Source organism: Polypterus senegalus, chromosome 18 (assembly GCF_016835505.1).
Source record: "Polypterus senegalus isolate Bchr_013 chromosome 18, ASM1683550v1, whole genome shotgun sequence".
NCBI lineage: Eukaryota > Metazoa > Chordata > Cladistia > Polypteriformes > Polypteridae > Polypterus > Polypterus senegalus.
Window position 1 is genome coordinate 8,109,745 of NC_053171.1, and position 23,662 is coordinate 8,133,406.

General features: G+C 39.7%; 1 protein-coding gene across 2 annotated transcripts in view; it reads right to left on the bottom strand.

Annotated features, from left to right (window-relative positions):
* Window positions 1–259: 259 nt before the first annotated feature.
* Window positions 260–23,662, bottom strand: part of snx6 (sorting nexin 6) — a 69,904-nt gene continuing 46,501 nt past the window's right edge. For both annotated transcript variants that reach the window (XM_039741130.1, XM_039741129.1), the window contains exons 8-14: window positions 23,415–23,520; window positions 10,523–10,598; window positions 8,161–8,200; window positions 7,056–7,142; window positions 5,571–5,730; window positions 2,912–2,997; window positions 260–755 (exon numbers count right to left, since the gene is read on the bottom strand). In XM_039741130.1, coding sequence (XP_039597064.1) covers window positions 702–755; window positions 2,912–2,997; window positions 5,571–5,730; window positions 7,056–7,142; window positions 8,161–8,200; window positions 10,523–10,598; window positions 23,415–23,520 — 609 coding nt within the window. In that variant the 3' untranslated portion in view covers window positions 260–701. The remainder of the gene's footprint in view (window positions 756–2,911; window positions 2,998–5,570; window positions 5,731–7,055; window positions 7,143–8,160; window positions 8,201–10,522; window positions 10,599–23,414; window positions 23,521–23,662) is intronic.

The following is a 23,662-nucleotide window of genomic DNA, read 5'->3' on the forward strand; positions in this document are numbered from 1 at the left end:
TGGAATGCAGCATAAACACACACACACACACACCTGTGGTGAAAAAAAAGAAAAAAAAAAACACTAATTCAACTTTTTATTTTACAATATGTAGGATTAGTCTACAAGTTAAGGCAAAACATACCAAAGCTTTTTCTTGTTTGTTTTTTTTTTTTTGGATTGAAAATTAAACTTAAAAAGATATTCCTTATGTAGTACCCCAAATGTAAGAAATTACCATACTTTGATTAAAAAAATAAAATAAAGACAATCAATTAAAGATGTTCAATAGCAGTTTTGTATCGTAAAAACTAATAACAACATATACAAAGCTCTGTATAATGAGATACTTGAATACCTAATTAGATTTAGCTCATTTTGTACAATAGTTCAGAGAAGCGGCGTTAACTGATCAGTCTCTGTGCAGGACGCTATGCCATAATTGGGCAAAAAATGGAACAAAACATTTATATTGTGACGGCCACAAAACCAAATGTTTGTTTGGTAACATTAAAAGCGTTTTGAGTGATTAAATATAAAGGTGTACACTTTGTGCTTTGTGGAAAATGTGTTTCATCCACGGAAGCTCTCCAATCTCAGGTTCAGACTGGTCAGGTGGGGTTGTCGTCTGTCGTTACGAGCCCACCGGACCCCCCCTCTCCTCTATGACAACATGAACCAAGATGGACGCAGCCCTTAGCAGTGATCAGACATGATGCCGCTTATAACTCCCCCTTGAGCACACCCAGGCAGCTCTGCAGCAGCTGTAAATTGCCCTAAAATAATAAAACAAAAAAAAGTTAAGTCCGTCCTTCATTGGCCTTCACGACATTCTAGGTTTGTTTTACATGAATTACTCATCACTTGGAGCTCCACACCTTTTTACTTTTTTTGTACGCATTTTTGTTAAGTACCAGCCTTGTGCTAAAATCATTTCACGTTTTTTCCCCTCATCAAGCAGCACTCAATACCCCAGAATGACAAAGTGACAACAGGACTGCAAGGGGCTGTGGTTAAAAGAATGTTGGCACTTGTCATGGCAGCAACTTTTGGGCTCTAATAACATGATAAATATTAACAAATATACAGTGGGTACAGAAAGTATTCAGACCCCTTCAATTTTTCACTGTTATATTGCAGCCATTTTCTAAAATCATTTCAATTAATGTTTTTCCCTCATTAATGTACACACAGCACCCCATATTGAGAGACAAAAACAAGAATTTTTGAAATTGTTGCAGATTTATTAAAAAAGAAAAACTGAAATATCACATGGTCCTAAGTATTCAGACCCTTTGCTGTGACACTCGTATTTAACTGCGGTGCTTTCCATTTCTTCTGGTCATCCTTGAGATCTCCTTCATTTGAGTCCAGCTGTGTTTGATTCTACTGACAGGACTTGATTAGGAAAGCCACACACCTGTCTGTCTATATAAGACCTCACAGCTCACAATGCATGTCAGAGCAAATGAGAATCATGAGGTCAAAGGAACTGCCTGAAGAGCTCAGAGACAGAATTGTGGCAAGGCACAGATCTGGCCAAGGTTACATAAAAAAATTCTGCTGCACTTAAGGTTCCCAAGAGCACAGTGGCCTCCATAATCCTTAAATGGAAGGCGTTTGGGACGACCAGAACCCTTCCTAGAGCTGGCCGTCCGGCCAAGCTGAGCTACCGGGGGAGAAGAGCCTTGGTGAGAGAGGTAAAGAAGAACCCAAAGATCACTTTGGCTGAGCTCCAGAGATGCAGTCAGGAGATGGGAGAAAGTTGTAGAAAGTCAACCATCACTGCAGCCCTCCACCAGTCAGGGCTTTATGGCAGAGTGGCCTGTCGGAAGCCTCTCCTCAGTGCAAGACACATGCCAGCCCACATGGAGTTTGCTAAAAGACACCTGAAGGACTCTGAGATGGTGAGAAATAAGATTCTCTGGTCTGATGAGACCAAGATAGAATTTTTTGGCCTTAATTCTAAGCGGTATGTGTGGAGACAACCAGGCACTGCTCATCACTTGTCCAATACAGTCCCCACAGTGAAGCATGGCGGTGGCAGCATCATGCTGTGGGGTGTTTTTCAGCTGCAGGGACAGGACGACTGGTTGCAATCGAGGGAAAGATGAATGCGGCCAAGTACAGGGATATCCTGGACAAAAACCTTCTCCAGAGTGCTAAGGACCTCAGACTGGGCCGAAGGTTTACCTTCCAACAAGACAATGACCCTAAGCACACAGCTAAAATAACAAAGGAGTGGCTTCACAACAACTCTGTGACTGTTCTTCAATGGCCCAGCCAGAGCCCTGACTTAAACCCAATTGAGCATCTCTGGAGAGACCTAAAAATGGCCATCCACCAACGTTTACCATCCAACCTGACAGAACTGGAGAGGATCTGCAAGGAGGAATGGCAGAGGATCCCCACATCCAGGTGTGAAAAACTTGTTGCATCTTTCCCAAGAAGACTCATGGCTGTTTGAGCTCAAAAGGGGCTTCTACTAAATACTGAGGGTTCAAAGGGTCTGAATACTTAGGACCAGGTGAGATTTCAGTTTTTCTCTTTTAATAAATCTGCAACAATTTCAAAAATTCTTTTTTTTGTCTGTCAATATGGGGTGCTGTGTGTACATTAATGAGGAAAAAAATTAATTGAAATGATTTTAGCAAATGGCTGCAATATAACAAAGAGTGAAAAATTGAAGGGGGTCTGAATAGTTTCCGTACCCACTGTATATATCATAAAAAAGATGCATCTTTCTAAGCAGTATGCAAAAATAAATAAATAAATAAATGTTCCTAGTGAACCTTCAGATGTTCAATATGAGCAGACAAAATAAATGACCCGATCAGTTTCAAGTGCCCAAAATGAGTATAATGTTTATTAAAAAAAAAAAAAAAAAAAAAGGATTGTTTTGCAAAACTAGATGTCTGAGTGAAAGGATCACCTTTGCATGTTTGAGTTCCAGTTCTGCCAGTTCTACAAGGTTTTTCCTGAAAGCTGCAACTCTTCTGGTTTTGAAGTCTATAAGCTCTGTAATGAAAATTGTCAATTGCAGTTAATAAAAGAAAGCAAACCTGAGGGTAACATTCACGTTTAGTGCCCATAATGAGCACTGACTGGAGTCACCAAGCACTGAGCTACACTAAAACACACACATAAGAAAAAAAACAACAACAAAACACCTTTCAGCATGTACACCAACATGCCTTAACATTCTATTTGTTTCCTTTTGAAATTGTTTTTAGAGATTACGATTTTAAACTTTAGGGCAGCACAGTGGTAATAATGGTGACAGGTACACCAGGCATTGAGTCCTGAGTGGAGTTTGCATGTTCTCCTCATGTCCAGATTGGGTTTCCTCCCACAGTTCAAGGACATGCAGGTTAGGCTGATTCACAATGCTAAATGGGTGTGTGGGTGGGTGTGTGTGTGTGTGTGTGTGTGTGTGTGTGTGTGTGAGACTGATCACCCGGTGATGTTCTGGTGCTCTTGTCCAGCGACTGTTCCTGCCTTGCATCTGATGCTTGCTAGCTTCTCTAAAACCCGACCCTGGATAAGCTTTTTAAACTTTCTAACTGTAATAAGTGCTTGGTGTGTGGGTGGGTGTGTGTGTGTCCTGCGGTGGGCTGGCACCCAACCCGAGGATTTGTTCCCTGCCTTGTGCCCTGTGTTGGCTGGGATTGGCTCCAGCAGACCCCCCCCGTGACCCTGTAATTAGGATATAGCGAGTTGGATAACTGTAATAAGCGTGAGTGGATAGTGCCCATGATTACGATGGAATAGTAAGTTTGAAATCACGTTTATTGTCTTTTGCAAAGTACCACATCAAAGTGTCCCAAGTAGGTATCATCGTACTCTCTTATTGTCTTTGAATGTTTTGCAGATTACTCATAAAAATCATAGCATACTAGCAAAATAGGACCACTCCACGTATCTTGCTTGTCTTTTATAATGACTTCCACAAACTGTATAATCACCATCGTCTTTCAGGACTCTTGCAAAAATGTCACCTTGTTGGGATGATTTGTTTTCATAGAACTTTGTCTCATTAATCTCAAATCTGTTTCTAACCCATTAGATTATTATAAAAGCATATTTGGTATTTTCTTTAACAGCCTACATTCATTTCCTCTCTAACTGTTAATATATTTCACTTCCTTCTAAAATAAATATTTTATGACCGAGTTTGGTATGTGATGCTCTTACTGTACTTTTATTTACTGTGATTAGAAAATAGTAAAAACTTTAAATCGCAAAATAACAGAACCCCTCCCTGCAAGATTTGTACACCACTAGTGACTAGTGCTGCTTGAACATTGCTATACTCAATAGCCAATCTGTTTAAAATAATCAGGCTTATTCTTCGTGATGATAAACCAGGTGCAGATTTTGGCCCTGTCCACACTACTATTTTTTATTTATTTATTTTTTTTTAAAGAAAATGGAGACATTAGTCTCCATTTTCTCCTTTCCATCCATGAACAACAGGTACTTTTTGAAAATCCTCCCCAGAGCCATATGCTTTTAAAGATGCAGCCTTGGTGTTTCAGTGTGGCTGAACTTTTCAAAAACACAGACTCTAATCGCACTCTGATTGGTCTGTGCTCATTATAGGACAGCTCCCCGATTGGATCCTGGTCATCTGAATATCTCATTACTGACTGGGCACCATTCACAGAAGTAAAGCACATTCCAACTTCTCCTAGAGGAGCTGCTTTCCAAGGTGCTTGTATTGCTTTGAATGCTGGACAGAAGCACAAAAGGCACACATGTTGCCAGATCCTAGTTATGTGATAAATCCGGTGGCTGGTGGCGTTACCCTCTCTTCAAGGGCCGTTTTCAAAGACGCACATCTGCACAGTGTAGACAAACGGCTGTGTCATACGAGTTGTCAGTCCTGTTACTCTAGAGCAGTGTTTCTCAAATAGTGGGGGGCCCCCCTGGGGGGGCGCGTTTGACCTCGGGGAACATGCTTTTTTATTTTTCTATTTTGATTTTTTTTACTGTTCTAGAATAAAGTGCAATACCACTCCACTACTCCATATTAATTTTTTTATTCTCTTATACGTTAATAAGGATACAGTGTTATGCAGAGGTGTACTTATAACAATTTTATAGACAAATGATACTATTTATAGTCGCGAAATGGTTTCTTCTTCCTAGGGGGGGCATGACAGAAAATAATTGAGAAACACTGCTGTAGAGGAACATACGTTTGCAAACACTAGTGTGGACGGAGATGATTTTTGCTTAAAAACTCCACTTTTAAATGTGAGTGGGGGTCTACTCACCACTGGCAGCGTATGCCCTCCCTGAATGTAGCTGATCTGATCACAGAGTCAGTGATTCCTAAAACCACATGCAGCAAAACTGAAAATAACTTTACACTACCCGCCAAAAACTGCTTCTTCAGTGCTAGAAGTTATGGGTAACTGGATTATTCATGCGGATGAATTTGGTGAACTGCACCTATGATTATCCATGATAATGTCACAGAGCTAAATTTCATCATCAAGTATGTCTGTAACACTTCATACATAAATATGCAACAAAACCACAAGAAAAAAAATGTTCAGAGAATAAACAAATCAGAAGAAACTTGCCTTGTTTTGCGGATTCTGATATCCTTTCAAACTTTTGACAGCAAACCTGTTGGCTGGTCTCTGCTAGGAGGACATCCTTACTTTTAGATCTGGCCTTGTCTAATGCTTTATTTGCGTTTTCATAATCAACTAATGCCCTCCCTCTTCGGTAGAGGAGATCCTGGAAAGGCAAAAAACAATATGCACAATGCCTTGTAAATTGTTATTTGTGTATAAAGAGTTCATTTTTAAATCAATAAAGACCATGTTCAAGCGGAGACTGGTGTGATTTACAGTGATTTAACACCAGGAGAGACGCTTTAGAAGAAGAAAAATGTAACTCCTGCTATATGTTTTATATTGCTTGGAGTAAATATCTGCCTTCTAATAACTAGGAGCTTAAGAGATTTTATTTCTTCCACAGAAATGATTTAAAATGCTGAAATCTTTTATATAGTCTCCTGCCAGACTTCACTATTTCCCATTTCTAAACAAAGGTGGAAGCTGAGTGTCGCTGACTGCTATGTAGGAGGCCAGGAAGATCCTACAACCTCTAGCTAGTTCTCCATGCCTTCACACATTCACTCGCTCCTAAAACAGAGCTAGACACTCCAGCCATCTTCTGCATTGCCTGCTCTTTGGTGTGCTCTCTTCCTTGTAGTTGTGCCCCTGTTGCACTGTCCACACTGACATGGTCTACTAACAATGCTTCCTGCCCCCAGAGTAATGTTCAGGACTGCCTAATTTACCAGTATGACTTTTGTCTCTGCCAGAGATTTCATGAATAACTTTCCCATGTTTTTACCACCATGATAGTGCTCTTCTCCATAGCAGGCCGTTAACATTTAAATAATTGAAAGAGACAGAGAGAGAGAGAGCCTATATAATTTAAAACAAACACCACCACTCTCATTATCACCTGTAACCTTCGTCTGTCATGACCCTTGACTCTTCCTCTCCAATGTCAGCCTTTACACACCTAATCTCCTACTGACTTAATATGCCCTCTCATGTCAGACTGATGAAAACAGAATACCAGGCTAAAACTCTCTAGGTTCTCATGGTATCCCCGAACCTTCCCGATTTTGGAAGCATTTAAATCGCCAGGACCCTTAAAGGGCTCTCATTAATTCCCACTTGGTAGAAGAGCTCTGGAACAGCCATGAGGGTGCGCAGAACTTCCTGCCCTCTCACATTCCTCTTGAGTTCTGCGTCAGGTACAGCTGTCATCTTCTGGGTCTCCAGTCCCAACATTTCTACAGGATCCTTCTCTCTAACACTGCTGACCTTGCCCATTAAATGTCAAAAGAGAATGTTTTATAGCATTCACCACCCACTGGCTTACCATGAGGGCACAAACAATTACTCCAGCAGTAAAACTTACTCACTTCTCACAAGATCTGAAGGACTTTCCTCTGCCCTGTTCGCTTCCCCCCCCCCCCAAGGCACACCTTCACAACACATACAAACACATAAACACACATATTTACACAAACATTATATTACCTTTGCAGCTTGAGATTCCCTCAAATAATATTTAAGCAAGTCAGCAAGTTTCAGGTCCTCATCAGCAGCCACCCGAGCTTCTATTTTCTAAAGACAAACATAAAAAAAAAACAGGTATTTTTCTATATATACAGTATATCTTAAAATTATTTTCCTTATACACACACAAATATACATACACATACTTAACTGCTTAATACCTTAAACCAGGAGTCCTCAATCACAGTCCTGGAGGGCCGCAGTGGCTGCAGGTTTTTGCTCCAACCCAGTGGCTTAATAAGAAGCCCTCATTGCTCAAGTAACACTTCTGCTTCACTTCAGTCGTCTCGCTCGTTAAGATTTTTGAACTCTTATTGCCTATTTTAGTCCTAATTGCTCCTAATTAGCAATAACATCCATCAATTATCCAACCCGCTACATCCTAACAAAGGGTCACGGGGGTCTGCTGGAGCCAATCCCAGCCAACACAGGGTGCAAGACAGGCACAAACCCCGGGCAGGGCGCCAGCCCACCGCAGGGCACACACACTAGGGACAATTTAGGATCTCCAATGCACCTAACCTGCATGTCTTTGGACTGTGGGAGGAAACCCACGCAGACACGATGAGAATAAGCTAACAGGGAGGACCCAGGAAGCAAACCCAGGTCTCCTTACTGTGAGGCAGCAGCGCTACCACTGTGCCACCGTGCCGCCTAGCAATAACAAGCAAATGACAAGAGAGACCGGCATTTCTCCATTTAGCTGGTTACCATTTACACCTGTGTGTATTTATCATGTACTATTGGGTTTAATTAAATACTTGGAAGGAAAGTGAAGACTGAGAATTACTCCTCCACTTTCACCTTCAAATCATTTGGATGATATCCATAGAAAGGGGAAGAAAAGCCAGGAGATGAGAATGACCTGACATAGCAGATTTAAAGCACTCACAGGCCATGAAATTAAATTATTGGCAAGAATTGCTTTCTAATTAAGCAACTGGGTTAGCACACTGCTTTAAGGTGTGAATTGTTGTTTTTTTTTTTAATAGATAAGGCCCAAGCAAATGAAAGCTAGCTAAAGTGAGAATAAATGAGAAATGTTCACCTTTAAACCAATACGTACCCTAGTTTTTTCAAGTAACTCTGATATTTTCAAGAAAAATCTGAAAACAAGAGTGAGACACTAAATTATGACATACTCGGTAATAAATACAGCTATGCAGGGTACTGAGCAACAAACTATAGCATTTTCCATTTTGTTACATAATATGTTAAACAGCTGAATATTTAACAAAGACACATTTGCTCAGTTTTAGTTGCAGCTTTTACAACTTGTTATACATGAACATGTCGAAGAAACATGTTATAATACCTCCCCTGGACCACGAGAGGGCAGCTGCCCTGGTCTGTATGGGGGCAAGGGGGCGCCCAGAGGATTACGGAACCCTGGGATTGCAGCACTTCCACCACACAAGGAAGTACCACCGGAGCACATCCGGGGCATTATAAAAGGGGCTGCCTCACTCCATTAGACGAGCTGGAGTCGGGTGAAAGAGGACAGAGCATGTGTGTGGAGGACTCTGCCATCTCTGAAGATGGCAGAAGAATAAGAAGAGTGGAGGAAAAAGAAAGAGAGAGAAATGAAAAAGAAAGGACGGGACTGAACCTAATTGGCGGTGATTTGTGCACTGTGCTGTGTGGAGGAGAAAAGAAAAATAAAAAGTGTGTGTGTTCTGGACATTGTGGGTCTGCGTCTCTGCCTGTAGCTGGACTGATCTTTCCACAACGGTTTTGCACAACTTTTGCACTTTTAATTCTGCATTTTAATAAACTCTGCCTGTATTTTGGATTGTCTGCCTCACTTGCACTGGTCCATCATCAGTTATAACTAATGATGTTCCTGGATAAAGGAAGGTGTGATGGCTGCTGGTTCGGGGCTTCACACAGTCTCATTACTAAGCTGAAAAAAGGAGATTTAGGATTTTTATAGGCGATGAACACACAAATTACCATAAACTGGGAGTAAAATCCATTAAAGTCAATAATGGGTTAGAACAGACCCAAAGAACTTGGCTGTGATCAACATGTGAAGCAAATGTGCAAACACATATTTAGAAAAATGCTTTTCTTTTTGTAAAAGTTTTAGATGACGTTTAGTAAACCCTTCACATTTCTGATGTTTGTATGGGTTGTGAACACACAAACTACTGTACACGGAACTGGAAATCTATGAAAGTCAATGGTGGGTCAAAAAATGACCCGTAGGTCATTTGGACATTTGTTTGCCAAATCTTTTTTGCTTTTTGTTAACTTAAGTCACTTTACTAAAAGCCTTACCATTTATAGTATGAGCTAAGAATATGGCATTTAGGGTGTTTTTAATGGAGGGTAAATGACCAGACTCCACTAAATGCAGCAGAAAAATCTGTTAAAGCCAAGAGTGGGGTCAAGACTGACCTGAAAGACAAGGCAAGTTCTTTTATTAGAAGCTGTACAAATTCTGGGATATTTTACTTTAAACTTTTTGTTCATTTAGGGAAATGTAAGAAACGTTACAAGGTTTCATCCTGAACATATGAAATTTAGGGCACTTTTACTGATTTCAAACAAAAAAGGGGTCAAATCTGACCCAAAGATGTTGTGAGGGTTAATATGCTGATTTATATAGTATCATTAAACATTATGGCTTAAACAAAAACGGCCAAGTGTTGTTAGTTCTTGTTAATTCAAAGAAAAAGAATGAAACGGCTAATTATTTCTTTTCTTTCATCCAGATATTAAGGTTTTGTTAGCTTTTAAAAATGAATGATTTTGTGTAGCCATCAGTCATGTAGGAGAATTTAAAATATGGTACTTTTTTCCGCAGTTTCCAGTTCTGATGAGCAAGCTTAATGGATTCCAGATATTAGAATCTATTTCACTAAATGTACCGCATGCAGACTAAACTGTAAATAAAGTGCTGCATGTCATCGCAGGAAAAACAAAAATCCCAACACTAGCTTTTCCCAGAATACAAATAAAAAAAGCCTCTACATATCATTAAATGCTTTTAACAGATATCTATTTCTCCATTTGCATTTTCTGAAAGATAATTTTATTACAAAATATGCACACAGACACAACAGAGGCAAAATGTTAGAAGACCAGTGCCAATCTAGAAAAAGCAGAAATGTGTAAATTGTTCACAGATCTGGAGTTCTGCATTCTGGATATTCTACAACAACAACATGTATTTCTAGAGCACGTTTTCATACAAATGATGTAGCTCAAAGTGTTTTACAAGATGAAGAAACAAATATATAAAAATTAGGCAATACTAATTAAAGAATAAAGTAAGGTCCGATGGCCAGGGTGTCAAAAATTAAAGAAATGAAAGTACGCCATCTCACAAACTGCACAACGGCTTCCTACTCTTTACATTTTCCATAAATGATTTGCTTTTAATCACTGGGGAATTTATTTAATAATTAATAAAATGGACTCACTTGCATACATCAGTTGAGTCTTGGGTTCCTAGAGTGTATAAAGTTGCAGCAATTCTATTGAAATCTTCTGAAACATCTTCAACAAAGAGAGAGAGAGAGAGAGGGAGACACATTGTACTTAAAATCGGATTAGCGGCACATAAGACAGAAACTGACATTTTCTGACAGATGATACACAAGACTGCAGTTGTATTATTGTGTATAAATGACACACAGTGTCATATTTCTTGACCCATATTGTGATTAGAGTAATATCAACATTTTCAGAGCTTGAACGATTGATTTTGCAGTTTACATCATTTTAGACTACGAAAATGACCCATTAAACGAGCCAAACCTTTACTATCACTCTATGTATGTGTTACAGTAATTACTTTGTGTTATTTAATTCCTGCTAGTCTTAAACATTTATGTTTCTATGCTTTTGTATAATATATAGTATCAGGTGCATAGTTATCCCACGGTTTTAAAAATAGCTTGCTGACATTCCACAAGAGTCAGTGTTACAATAGAATTTGGTCTTTTTACATGTGTGTAAGTAAGCATTTAAAGCAGGACCCTGTGGGTGCAACACTGCTGTAGTAAAACTGTAGCTAATACAGTACGGAAAAAATGACCCTTACCCATTTCCAACACCGTCAGCAACAAAAAGACAAAAAGACCAAAGTAAAACACAGACAGTTAAAAAAAGATCAGATTTACCATGATACTATATATTATAAAGCAGCAATGCGGTCTTAAACGCAACTTGGGAAGAAAAAAAACACATAAATGACAACCATTCTTCTAAATTGTAAACAGACTGACGCCATCTCATTTATCCAATCAATCAGCAAATTCTCACGGTTCTACACTGGCTTCTACTGAAGATTCTAAAAATCTTTCACTTCCTTAACTCTTTCAGGGCTGATGTCGACTTTTCCCAAAATTCAGGGGTAGAGGACAGTAATCGGCTGTAAACTGCAACAAAACTTGCCCTTATATTTTAGTTCAACTCTCTTTACTGGAAGGACAGTTACATAGCTTTGCCGATTTAACCTCGAATACCTACGCGTGCAAGAGTTGCGAAGAGCAAACAACCTCTAAAATGGCATCGACATCTGGCGAGAGACGAAAGCAAATGTGCAAAGCAAAATACTCCATGGATGTTTTACATAATTTCGTTGAATAGGACTTTGACTTGTCGAACTCCAACCTGGAGATGGGTATGAAAAACAACAGTGAGGTACCGGCATCGTCTGATCGGTCCCCAGCTGATTGTGGTGCTGAACACTTTTGTGCAGCTGATGCGCCTATGGCAGCGTTCACCTGGGAGGACCACCATTTATAATGACAAGAGTTACAAACCAGATTGCGTCACACTGCGACCGCCACCCACCTGCTGTGCAAAGACAGCCAGCCCACCATGCATTCCTGCTGACCATTGAGGTGTCCCTGTGCAGCAACTGCCACCAGAGATGCCAAACGTGCCAACAGCAGCCACAACACATAGCAACAGATGTTTTATGTTGATTTATGTGTGAAATGACTGCTTTGTGTGCTTTTCAGAAAACTGAGTTTTTTTGGAAAAAATATTCAGCCCTCAAAGAGTTAATGAAATAAGTGAGCAGGCGGCGGTCACAATACACAGATAAGTATAATATTAATCTATGGGATCTCCAAACTCTAGATTACTTAATTGGCAGCTTAGGTAATGCTCCATCGGCCCCAGAATTTAAATCATCACTTTAGCACAATTTACTTTTATTACTCATCTCCAGCACTAGCTTCATTAACTTCACTCTTCTTAATCAGGAATTAGCCATACATAGTGAATAGGAGAAAACGGCATCATCAATGTCAGTCCTTAGCATGAGGAAAATGTTTGAGCTCACCAGAAACATGGACATTAGAAGTCTACACTTTGCTGCAGTGCTTGCTAAGGGACAGCAGGGTGGCCAGTTGACGTATGTTAGCGATGCTTGGACTTTTCTTTTCTCCCCATTAAGTAGTGCAGGATCCTAAATGTTCCATTTTTTCCCAAGATATAAATCAAATAGATTATGATATTCCTCTCCTCTACTGTCAACAAACTAAAATGTACCTTGACTTTGTAGCGGGGCTACATAATAATAGTATGTTCTATGTTTGTGTCGAGTGCGTTTTGTTTTCATAGTCCCGTTTACTGTCCGTTATGTGTGCGTCGGTAAATGTTGTCCCCATAAGTGCAGAGGGGAAGGATGATGGAGACAGACCGCAGCCCCAAGACAGAAATCACCTGTTGGATCCACCTGTTACATCTGGGACATTTTGTATTTAAAAAAAAGAGTAGCGAAGGCAAGAGGAGAGGCGAGGAGACAAATTGAGAGGAGAAAGGAGACAATTTACCTGATAATTAATTAAACTCATCACTGCTGATCATTGCTTTAGTCCACTGCCTGCTTTTTCCAACAACTGATTCATCATCATGACAGCCAGAGCTGAGTAACCCCGGGGTTCGGATTCATACCAGCCATTGCCAGGACTTTTCATGGTGAGGTCGTTTTGTTGTCGGGAAGGAGCACAATGACAATACAGTCAGTTTCAATACCGCCAGACTTTATTTGGGACTCATTTTTCAGCACATTTTCAATTGCTGTGTTTACCTAATCCGTGTCTGCATTTGTGTTATGTGGTTTTATTTATTGCTTAAGGGCCAGAGAGGGTCAATGTAAACATTAGAATATTCGTGTTCTTATATAGTCCCTGGTGTTTTGCGCGCACATACATATGTATTATTGAATATTTGTCTGTCTTTTCATTTTACAATACATCTGTGTTTGATTTTACACATCTGTTGACTGCTTTCTGGTTATTTCGTCGTGTCGGCTAAAATAAGACATCTTGTAAGGAGTACGGCTTGTTATTAGAGCAAGAAACCTCAGGTGATCCAAGTAGTAAGTCTTGCTATTGTAGTGGCCGGTCTGGGTAAGGGGTCAGCCGTTACAACTTCCTGTTACTCATCTTAAGATCCTGAAAGGCTAGAAACATTTACAAAATCTATAAAGCTCACTGTACTTTAAACCACAAAATTGAATTCTATCATTTCTGCATTACTTGGATGCTTATATGCCTTTGTGTTACTTGACAGTTCTATCAACATTGCAATTCCACAAATAAACCTTAAAAGTGCTACATATTTGGTACGTATGTTAATATTCCTGAATTACATGCATTACAAAAACTCAAGTATGAAGCCAAAAACAGATGCAGGACTTGGCCTAAAGTATTGTTGCCCTTCTAATATTTAAAAAAAGAACGACACTTTGCCATGAAATAAGTTGAAACCGACAAAAAGTCGAGAGCAGCAGGCCAAAGTGCCTATTAAGTGGTGCGGAAGTCCAATTCAGAGCTCCTGACTGAAGTTCTTGCCTCAAAAAAAGGTACGCTACAAAATATGAGGCCCCAAAATTTTTGTCATGGCCATTTTAAGTTTTTAAAATAATTTGTTAAGTTCTAAATAAAAAGTGTCTACTCTATGGAACAGAGAAAGGTGGATGCCAATTAATAGTTAGTTTTAACGTATTTCATGGAAAATTGTGATTGCTTTGTGACTAGTGGATCGGCCATGTCTGCAGAGAAGGACTGGAAAATGATGACCATTTGCTCTTTCAATAATGGAAGTATAAGTAGAAGCTAAAATGTTTAAAGTGGTAAGTGAATCAATCAGCCAGACTCCACAACAAACTTGGAAAGACCCTCCATAGCAGCCGGCCCATTGAAATGGCAGCCCATAAGCAACCTTGAGATCCTCTTAACACAAAATCACGATCAACAATCTGAATTGCAATCTCTCTTTTCAATGTGGCATACGCTTAAGGGAATATCTGGACTGAAACTCATCACGGCCTAAGTAACGCTTTACTTTAAATATAAAACAAAGTTGAATTCAATTGTTCTCTCATTCGCTAGCTAAGCGGAGTTAAGGAACACGCCTCGAAGCTGGAAAATGAGTGAGGAAAAGCGTGTTTCTCAGATTCGCGCAAATAAACCGTTACCGCAAGTGAACTATGATACATAGTGTGATGAGAGAAGTCGCAAAATCAACTGGAACGTTCAAGCAAATTATAGAAAAAAACACAATCTAAATCCGTTAAGTAGTTCTCTCGGGAAAAGCGGACATACAGACAGAGAGACATTGGATTTTATATATTATATATTAGTAAACATTCAAAATAATGTGCAGTTAAAGTCTCAACAGCATTCTGAGCATTTCTGGAGCTTAGTAGAGTCTGATAACAATGAAAATGTCTGCTCTGTTTGGGTCGCCATACCTCTGTGAGTCTGATGTGAATGTCATGAAATCAAAGTTCAGAACAAGACAAACATTGAAATGACTCCATAAGAGTGAACCTCAGGGGGCTCCACTCCACCACACACCTCAGTGCCAGTCATCTGACTAACTAAAAAACATATCACAAACGTGACTGGACCTGTGAATAAAGTGACACAGTGACATGTCACAAAATGACAAATGAATAAGTCAGATCTGTGGATTTGGAATTGCATTTTGTTTTGTTTTGACAGCACTCATGTTTTAATTCAGTAGTGTGAGATACACGAGAAAATGCAGACAGACACACAAAATGCACTTGCAAGTAAACTAAATATTTTTTGAGATATTTTAATACAAAATGTGAGTTTTGGACACCCAACATTTTGTAAATGTTCAGGAAAAACAAGCGTATTCAATTTGTTTGGTTTGAAATATGCTATGAGAATAAACGTTAGAAAACATGAGGAGCTCTCGGCCATTTTCATTTTGTAAAAGGAGCTCTCATGGGGAAAAAAGGTTGGAGACCCCTGCAGTAATATGTGTTGCATGGTCTGATCACTTTTTTTAAAGTAATCAGTAAACGAATGCAATATTTAGCTTATTAAAGCAAAAATACCTGTGTTACTATTATTCCAGCAGCACTGGGTTCAAGGCAAGAAGCACATCTAGTGGGTCCTTTGCAAGGCTCAATCCTTTGCAGAACTCTAAATAAAGTGTCAGTTTCACTAACCATATTTATACTGCAAAATTCAAGAAAATTATCCGAGCCATCGTGCTTATTATTGACTTCATGGTGGCTGATGAACTCTTTTTTTTTTTTTTTTTTTTTGCTCAGTTTAATGACAGATTGTTTCACCAAATGAGGACTCCAGAAGTTTAAAATGCAGATTATTAACAAGCCAGGTTTTTGCATTAATCGCGTCATTCACCTTAATCTAATTATGTGTGTGCGCATGTAAACAGACTGAATGACCAATTTCCAAGCCAAAACAAATACTGTCGTCGCAATACCGAGCCACTGAGGAGACTATTTTTTTCTAGGAATTAATTTGGTGCGCACCAGATACTATTACGTGCATAGCATATACTTTCTGACGAGAACCAGATACTACTGCATGCACCTATACACCATTTCCTATTAAGAAAACAGAAGGGCTTAATTGTTTCATGTTATATATACAGTTACGCTCTGCAAAAATGGATCTTGGCGAGTTTATAAATGTATATTTTCAGACCCAGGTCACTGGACCTGCAAAGCAGTAGCACTAACCACTGCTCTACCGTGTTGTAAAAGATACTTAAATTACGTAGCTAACGGCTCACAGCTACTTATGAGCTCACAGCCAGCATCTTATTCACACAACTTACGAGAGGCCTTTCATATTCCATATTTTGATTGCATGTGATTTTTGCCCACCTCCATGTGGGTACACCAAGTTTTCTAGAGAAATGAATTGGTGCTCTTGCTTATCTGTACTAATGGACTGCCACCGTAAAGAGTTAAATCTCATTGACCATTAATTGTCACTATTTTGTGACAAGAGTGATGCCTTTGTTAAAATGAGATGGATTTTTGCCTGGGAAAATAAATATTCTAGTCAAAGCCAGTGGTAAACATGGCACACTGAGCCACCCACGGCACTATACAGAACGAACGGTGATATTGAAAGGATACTGCAAAGTGAAACTGCTTTGCGACAGTTTTTATCATCATGTCTTTGTCAAGTGGGACTCTTAAGCTAAACTGCAAGTGGTATTTGCTTAGGCCAAATGCATCTACACCGTTGAAATGAACTGGCTGACCGGTCACGTTATGTCTGGGGTGATGCGATAGAGAGACACCTTCTTTCAGTTTTATATGTTACTGGCAAGAGTGGTCATGCAATCTTTAAAATGTGCTATATACCATTTTTCAAATACTTTGTTATTTACTCCCATTGTGTGCACCAGAATAATTCGCAGAACTAAAAAAAAATAAAAAATAAAATAAAAATCACTGTGTCCCCTCAGGGGCTCTGAAGCAGTTTAGAAAAAAACAACCAATCAGTTTGGAGCAGCTTTTCAAGGAAGAATGGGAATTTTAAAATATCCACAGTGTTAATGTGAGGCTTAAGAAAATTATAGCTTTGTACAGATACCCATTACCTGGCTAATCATGATTAAATAAAGTTAATTTGAAAGACTGATACTCTTGTCAAAGATAAGGAAAATTACAGATTTAAATATTTTCCAGCAGCCATAAATACTTTATATGCAATGTTTATGTATCTGAATGTGTAAACTGTATAGATTTTATCTATTTATTATAATCAGAGAAGACAAAACTGATGCCCATCTCATGAGCAATGCTGTTCATCCACTTTTTGACACACCATCACTGAGCACTTTGAACCAAACGTGTGTCAAGAAATGGTGCTGGGGGTCCTTTATATCAGTAGGTGTACACCATTATAGTGCCTCACTGCGACTGTGACTGCTCTTTATTTTTAATGAAGTCAAGACTTTTTCTTTTCTTTCTTTTTAGTAATTCTGGTGTGTATTTGGGGGACAGCTGGTGGTGTTTGTTATATTTACTTATTAAGCCTCTGTAAAAAGCTAAAATTCCCACATTTGAGCAAATCAAAAGAAGATAATTGATTAACGTCCACTGTAATTTATTAACCTTCCCACACATATTGAATTTGCAGGAAAACATTCATTTCAGTGTCAATATTCAAACTGCTAAATGTATGAAGTAAGAGACGCTTCTGAGGAGAAACACGTTAGCCAAGTGAGCAGCACTCTCATCTCATTGGTCCGTCTGTCCTAGGTGTGACTCCAGCCTCCGGTCATTGTCCAGGAGGAGTCTGCATGTCCCCGATTTGGCACTGGTTTACCTCCATTGATCCTTTTATATCCTCAAAGGTATTTGTGTTAGACAGAACCAATTTGGAATTGACAGTTAACCTAAGTGTTTTGTAGGTGTGTGCACTACAATGGCTGCTATCCTGTTATGTTCTGGTCAAGTCTCTTCTCAGAGTCCAATGGAACCAGGATAGACCGTAGCTCACCCACAATTAGATTAAACAGGTTTGAAAATGTTATGATATTCTTTTTCTGTAAAATACCAAAAGAAACAATTTAGATACTAAATTACTATTATACTGTAAATCCTGGCAAATTACTCTGTAATTATCCGTTCCTGAGATGAACTAACTATAAGTAAGAGCAAAGTGGCATCTTGAAAGAGGAAAAGAATATAATTATTTGCAATGGGTGTAGCTGTCAGCCATTTTCTAGAACAAAGAAAGGGGTGGAGTGTTTTGTATCAGAACTCTGCGGTATATTTATTGTTTCTTAGGGAGGAGAGACGCAAATCTCAGAGGGCCTGAAATGCTAGGTTACACACACTACTGCATCTATAGAAGAATTCAGAGGAGGAACATAACTGCCAGTGGACTCTGAGAATAAGTTAGGAGAGACTCCCGAGAGTGAGACAAAAAGAAATAAAATGGCAAAGACTGCTCAACCAGTGTACAGCCATGTAGTGAGACATTCACAAGAGGCTGGAGTTAGCCAATATTTTATATTTGTACCCCACGTCTAAATCTCGGGTTAGAAGTTTTGACTTTTCTCAGTTTAAACTTTTTATACTACTAGGGGGTTTGGCCCCCTGCTTGCTTTGCTCGCCAACCCCTTCCAGCGCCAGCGCTACACGGTGTTGTGAAGAGGGGGGCTGAATGCACCCCAAGGAGATGCGGCCGTTTCTCCGAAACCCCTCTTAAAACGGTGATACAAAGGGAAACAAATAACAGTTTTCTTTACCTCCCGTTTGCTGCTCCTGCCATGCCACGTGATCTGCATTTCATGCGGAGCTTCGAACGTTTAAATGCCTGTACAGAACCTGTCCTTTTTTCTCATTGCCTTGTCTCTCTTCTCCCCAGACATTCTCAAACACTATTCAATCTCTTTTCGCTGTTCCTTTATTTGACCAAGTAATATTTTCCGTTTGTTTGCGCTAATGCAATCTTTACTCTCATTTTTTTTTTTTTTGGAGACTTTCGAGTTTTCCAACTTCCATTATCTCTAACCTGCTCTGTATGTGTACCACAGGAATTGCTTCCAAAGGAAGCAAGTATGACGTGACTTGACCGTCTCGCGGGACGTGAAAGTGTCTCTCTTCAAAAGATCACGTCTTGTCGCAAGATTTTTTTTGGTATAATAAGAGAGATTTCTCCATCCATTTGTTAAACTCACTTAATATAAATTTCAGAGTGGTGTCATCCGGATGACTGAACGGTGTTTATGCCCATGGCAGCACGCACTTGCACATACACACGTGGACAAAATTGTTGGTACCCTTCAGTCAATGAAAGAAAAACTCAAAATGGTCACAGAAATAACTTTAATCTGACAAAAGTAATAATAAATAAAAATTCTATGAAATTTAACCAATGAAAGTCAGACATTGATTTTCAACCATGCTTCAACAGAATTATTTAAAAAATAAACTCATGAAACAGGCCTGGACAAAAATGATGGTACCCCTAACTTAATATTTTGTTGCACAACCTTTTGAGGCAATCACTGCAATCAAACGATTCCTGTAACTGTCAGTGAGACGTCTGCACTTCTCAGCAGGTATTCTGGCCCACTCCTCATGAGCAGACTGCTCCAGTGGTCTCAGGTTTGAAGGGTGCCTTTTCCAGACGGCATGTTTCAGCTCTTTCCAAAGATGCTCAGTAGGATTGAGGTCAGGGCTCATAGAAGGCCACTTTAGAATAGTCCAATGTTTTCCTCTTAGCCATTCTTGGGTGTTTTTAGCTGTGTGTTTTGGGTCATTGTCCTGTTGCAAGACCCATGACCTGCGACTGAGACCAAGCTTTCTGACACTGGCCAGCACATTTCTCTCTAGAATCCCTTGATAGTCTTGAGATTTCATTGTACCCTGCACAGATTCAAGACACCCTGTGCCAGATGCTGCAAAGCAGCCCCAGAACATAACAGAGCCTCCTCCATGTTTCACAGAAGGGACAGTGTTCTTTTCTTGATATGCTTCATTTTCCATCTGTGAACATAGAGCTGATGTGCCTTGGCAAAAGTTCAATTTTGTCTCATCTGTCCATAGGACATTCTCCCAGAATCTTTGTGGCTTGTCCACATGTAGTTTGGCAAATTCCAGTCTGGCTTTTTTATGATTTGTTTTCAACAATGGTGTCCTCCTTGGTCGTCTCCCATGAAGTCCACTTTGGCTCAAACAACGACGGATGGTGCGATCTGACACTGATGTTCCTTGAGCTTGAAGTTCACCTTGGATCTCTTTAGAAGTTTTTCTGGGCTCTTTTGTTACCATTCATATTATCCGTCTCTTTGATTTGTCATCAATTTTCCTCCTGCGGCCACGTCCAGGGAGGTTGGCTACAGTCCCATGGATCTTAAATTTCTGAATAATATGTGCAACTGTAGTCACAGGAACATCAAGCTGCTTCGAGATGGTCTTATAGCCTTTACCTTTGACATGCTTGTCTATAATTTTCTTTCTAATCTCCTGAGACAACTCTTTCCTTCGCTTCCTCTGGTCCATGTTGAGTGTGGTACACACCATGTCACCAAACACCACAGTGACTACCTGGAGCCCTATATATAGGTCCACTGACTGATGACAAGATTGTAGACACCTACCTGTGATGCTAATTAGTGGACACACCTTGGATTAACATGTCCCTTTGGTCACATTATTTTCAGTCTTTTCTAGGGGTACCATCATTTTTGTCCAGGCCTGTTTCATGAGTTTATTTTTTTTAAATAATTCTGTTGAAGCATGGTTGAAAATCAATGTCTGACTTTCATTGGTTAAATTTCATAGAATTTTTATTTATTATTACTTTTGTCAGATTAAAGTTACTTCTGTGACCATTTTGAGTTTTTCTTTCATTGACTGAAGGGTACCAACAATTTTGTCCACGTGTGAAGTTTCTTTCTAGTCACTGTTTCAGCAGAAAACATGTAATCTGATAATGTAATGGTTAAAAAACACAAATGAATAAGCTGCCACTTAAAATTAATTTATTTATCCTTTGTAGATTAACACTAGTCTGCAACAAAACCGTACAATGCAAAAAATCAGGGGTACTTTATATAGTCTGAGGTGTGCTGAATACATTTCTGAAACTGGACTTTTCTCTAACACGTGTTCTGTAAGATACTGGACTCGGTGAAAAATGCAATTTTGAAAAAAATAAAATGATTTTTTAAAAATTAATTTTTGTTACATGGGTAACCTGGAACCTATCCTAGCAAGCATCAGACGTAAGGCAGGAGCAACCCCTGAACAGGGTGCTAGGCTACTGCAGGGTGAAAACACAGACACGCACACTGCATATAGCAGGGGCCAATTTAACATCCCACATCCATCCAACGTGCACAGCTACAGTCACCACATCATCATCTACATGCTACACTGATCCCTCTCCCACTTGGACAGGCAGTGGTGCTGTAAGAATTATGTTTCTGGACTTCTCTAGCGCCTTCAACACCATCCAACGTCTGCTCCTCAGGGACAAGCTGACAGAGATGGCAGTAGATTCATTCGGGAACTGCAGGTCTGACATTGTGGTCAGCAACACAGGAGCGCCGCAGGGGACTGTATTTTCTCCGGTCCTGTTCAGCCAACATACATCAGACTTCCAATACAACTCGGAGTCCTGCCACGTGCAAAAGTTCGCTGATGACACTGCTATGGTGGGCTGCATCAGGAGTGGGCAGGAGGAAGAGTACAGGAAGCTAATCAAAGACTTTGTTAAATGGTGCGACTCAAACCACCTACAACTGAACATCAGCAAGACCAAGGAACTGGTGGTGGATTTTAGGAGGCCCAGGCCCATCATGGACCCCGTGATCATCAGAGGCGACTGTGCAGAGGGTGCAGACCTATAAATACCTGGGAGTGCAGCTGGATGATAAATTAGACTGGTCTGCCAATACTGATGCTCTGTGTAAGAGAGGACAGAAACGACTATACTTCATTAGAAGGCTGGCGTCCTTCAATATCTGCAATAAGATGCTGCAGATGTTCTACCAGACGGTTGTGGCGAGTGCCCTCTTCTACGCGGTGGTGTGCTGGGGAGGCAGCATAAAGAAGAGGGACACCTCACACCTTGACAAACTGGTGAGGAAGGCAGGCTCTATTGTAGGAATAAACAGTTTAAAGGACAGTTTAACATCTGTAGCAGAGTGATGGGCATTAAGCAGACTCCTGACAATCATGGAGAATCCACTGCATCCACTGAACAGGATCATCTCCAGGCAGAGGAGCAGCTTCACTGACAGACTTTTGTCACCGTCCTGCTCCACTGACAGACTGAGGAGATTGTTCCTCCCCCACACTATGCGACTCTTCAATTCCACCCAGGGGAGTAAATGCTAACATTACTCAAAGTTATTGTCTGCTTTTACATGCATTTTTATTACTGTTTAATTTAATATTGCTTTTTGTATCAGTATACTGCTGCTGGATTATGTGAATTTCCCCTTGGGATTAATAAAGTATCTATCTGTCTCAAAAGTCTTCTTTTCATGTGCTATCGTTCATTTCAGTTTGAATAAATAAGACACTGAAATAAAACACAAAAGTAAAGCTGTAGATGAATCAGTAATAAAATATTCATATATGCGCTGCACATACACATACATTAAGCATAAAATAAAGTTATAATATCCTAGCAGCAAAGCTTCCTAAAGAAAGAGAAACATTAATTCCTCAAGTAAACCAAGGTCCACTACGGTTAATTTTCTACCTAACTCTGAAAGTCTGTAATCTGCCAGTGGAGCTGCTGCCTAATTATTGTATGGCAGCTAAAGTATTAAAAATGTTGGAGGAGACATTAAGGACTCAAGATGCTAGGATTTTAGTAGAACTTCAGTTTTTGCTAACATTAAGCAAGAGTGGCCTGGTCTGCTGAGGAACAAAACTACAATGAAAAAGGCTGCTGGGAGTGTTGGCAGCACCTGCCTTGCTGTGAGCACCTAAGAAACAGTACATTGGGGGAAGTATAGATTCTTTTGTGATTTGTGCCTATCAGTGCTTTACTTTGTTATTCTTCCATGTATACTGCTGGAAAGACTTCAGCATCAGCCGCGGTTATAATATTAACAGACCACACTTTCCACTTAATAGGACCTCCTCGTGTTTCTCATGACCAATTCAAGTCAGTCCACACAGCTACTGTAAGTGACATGGCCCAAACAAGGCCACATTCATTGAAATCTTCTTCTCACATGCTACCAGCCTAAACTGCCACAATTAGGTTTAGGATCAACTTTAACTGAATGTGTTGCACGTGTTCCTCAACTTCCTCTACGCCACAGGCAGGTGGAGATTCACATCATGAATTTGAAGCTACTCACGGCTCTCTACCAATCATTCTGGGAGTACCGAGGCAGTGTTATTATTAAGGCTAGACAGCTTTACATCACTAGCCTTCTTTAAAGGCCTTTTGGAAAACAATAAAACAGAAAGCCTAGTCGAAATAATGACAATTACTTCACTATGTGTATTCTAATTAAATTAGACATTTGATGTATCCATTTTTTTTTTCCATTCCAGAATACAAAACTTACTTTTATGTGATCTTATCATTTTATCTGATTTGGCCGATGCATCTTTAACTCTATTGTGATACTCTAAAAGGAATGTCTTCTCATGCTCAAAGAAATCATCCACATCCTGCAAGAAATAAAACACACAATTTTAGCTCTCTTAACCAATCTGGAGTCACTAACTTATTATACATTTCAAAACACACAGCTCTCACTACATGCTACCAAATAGGCCACATAAATATATATCATACCCTAAAGCATGGTAA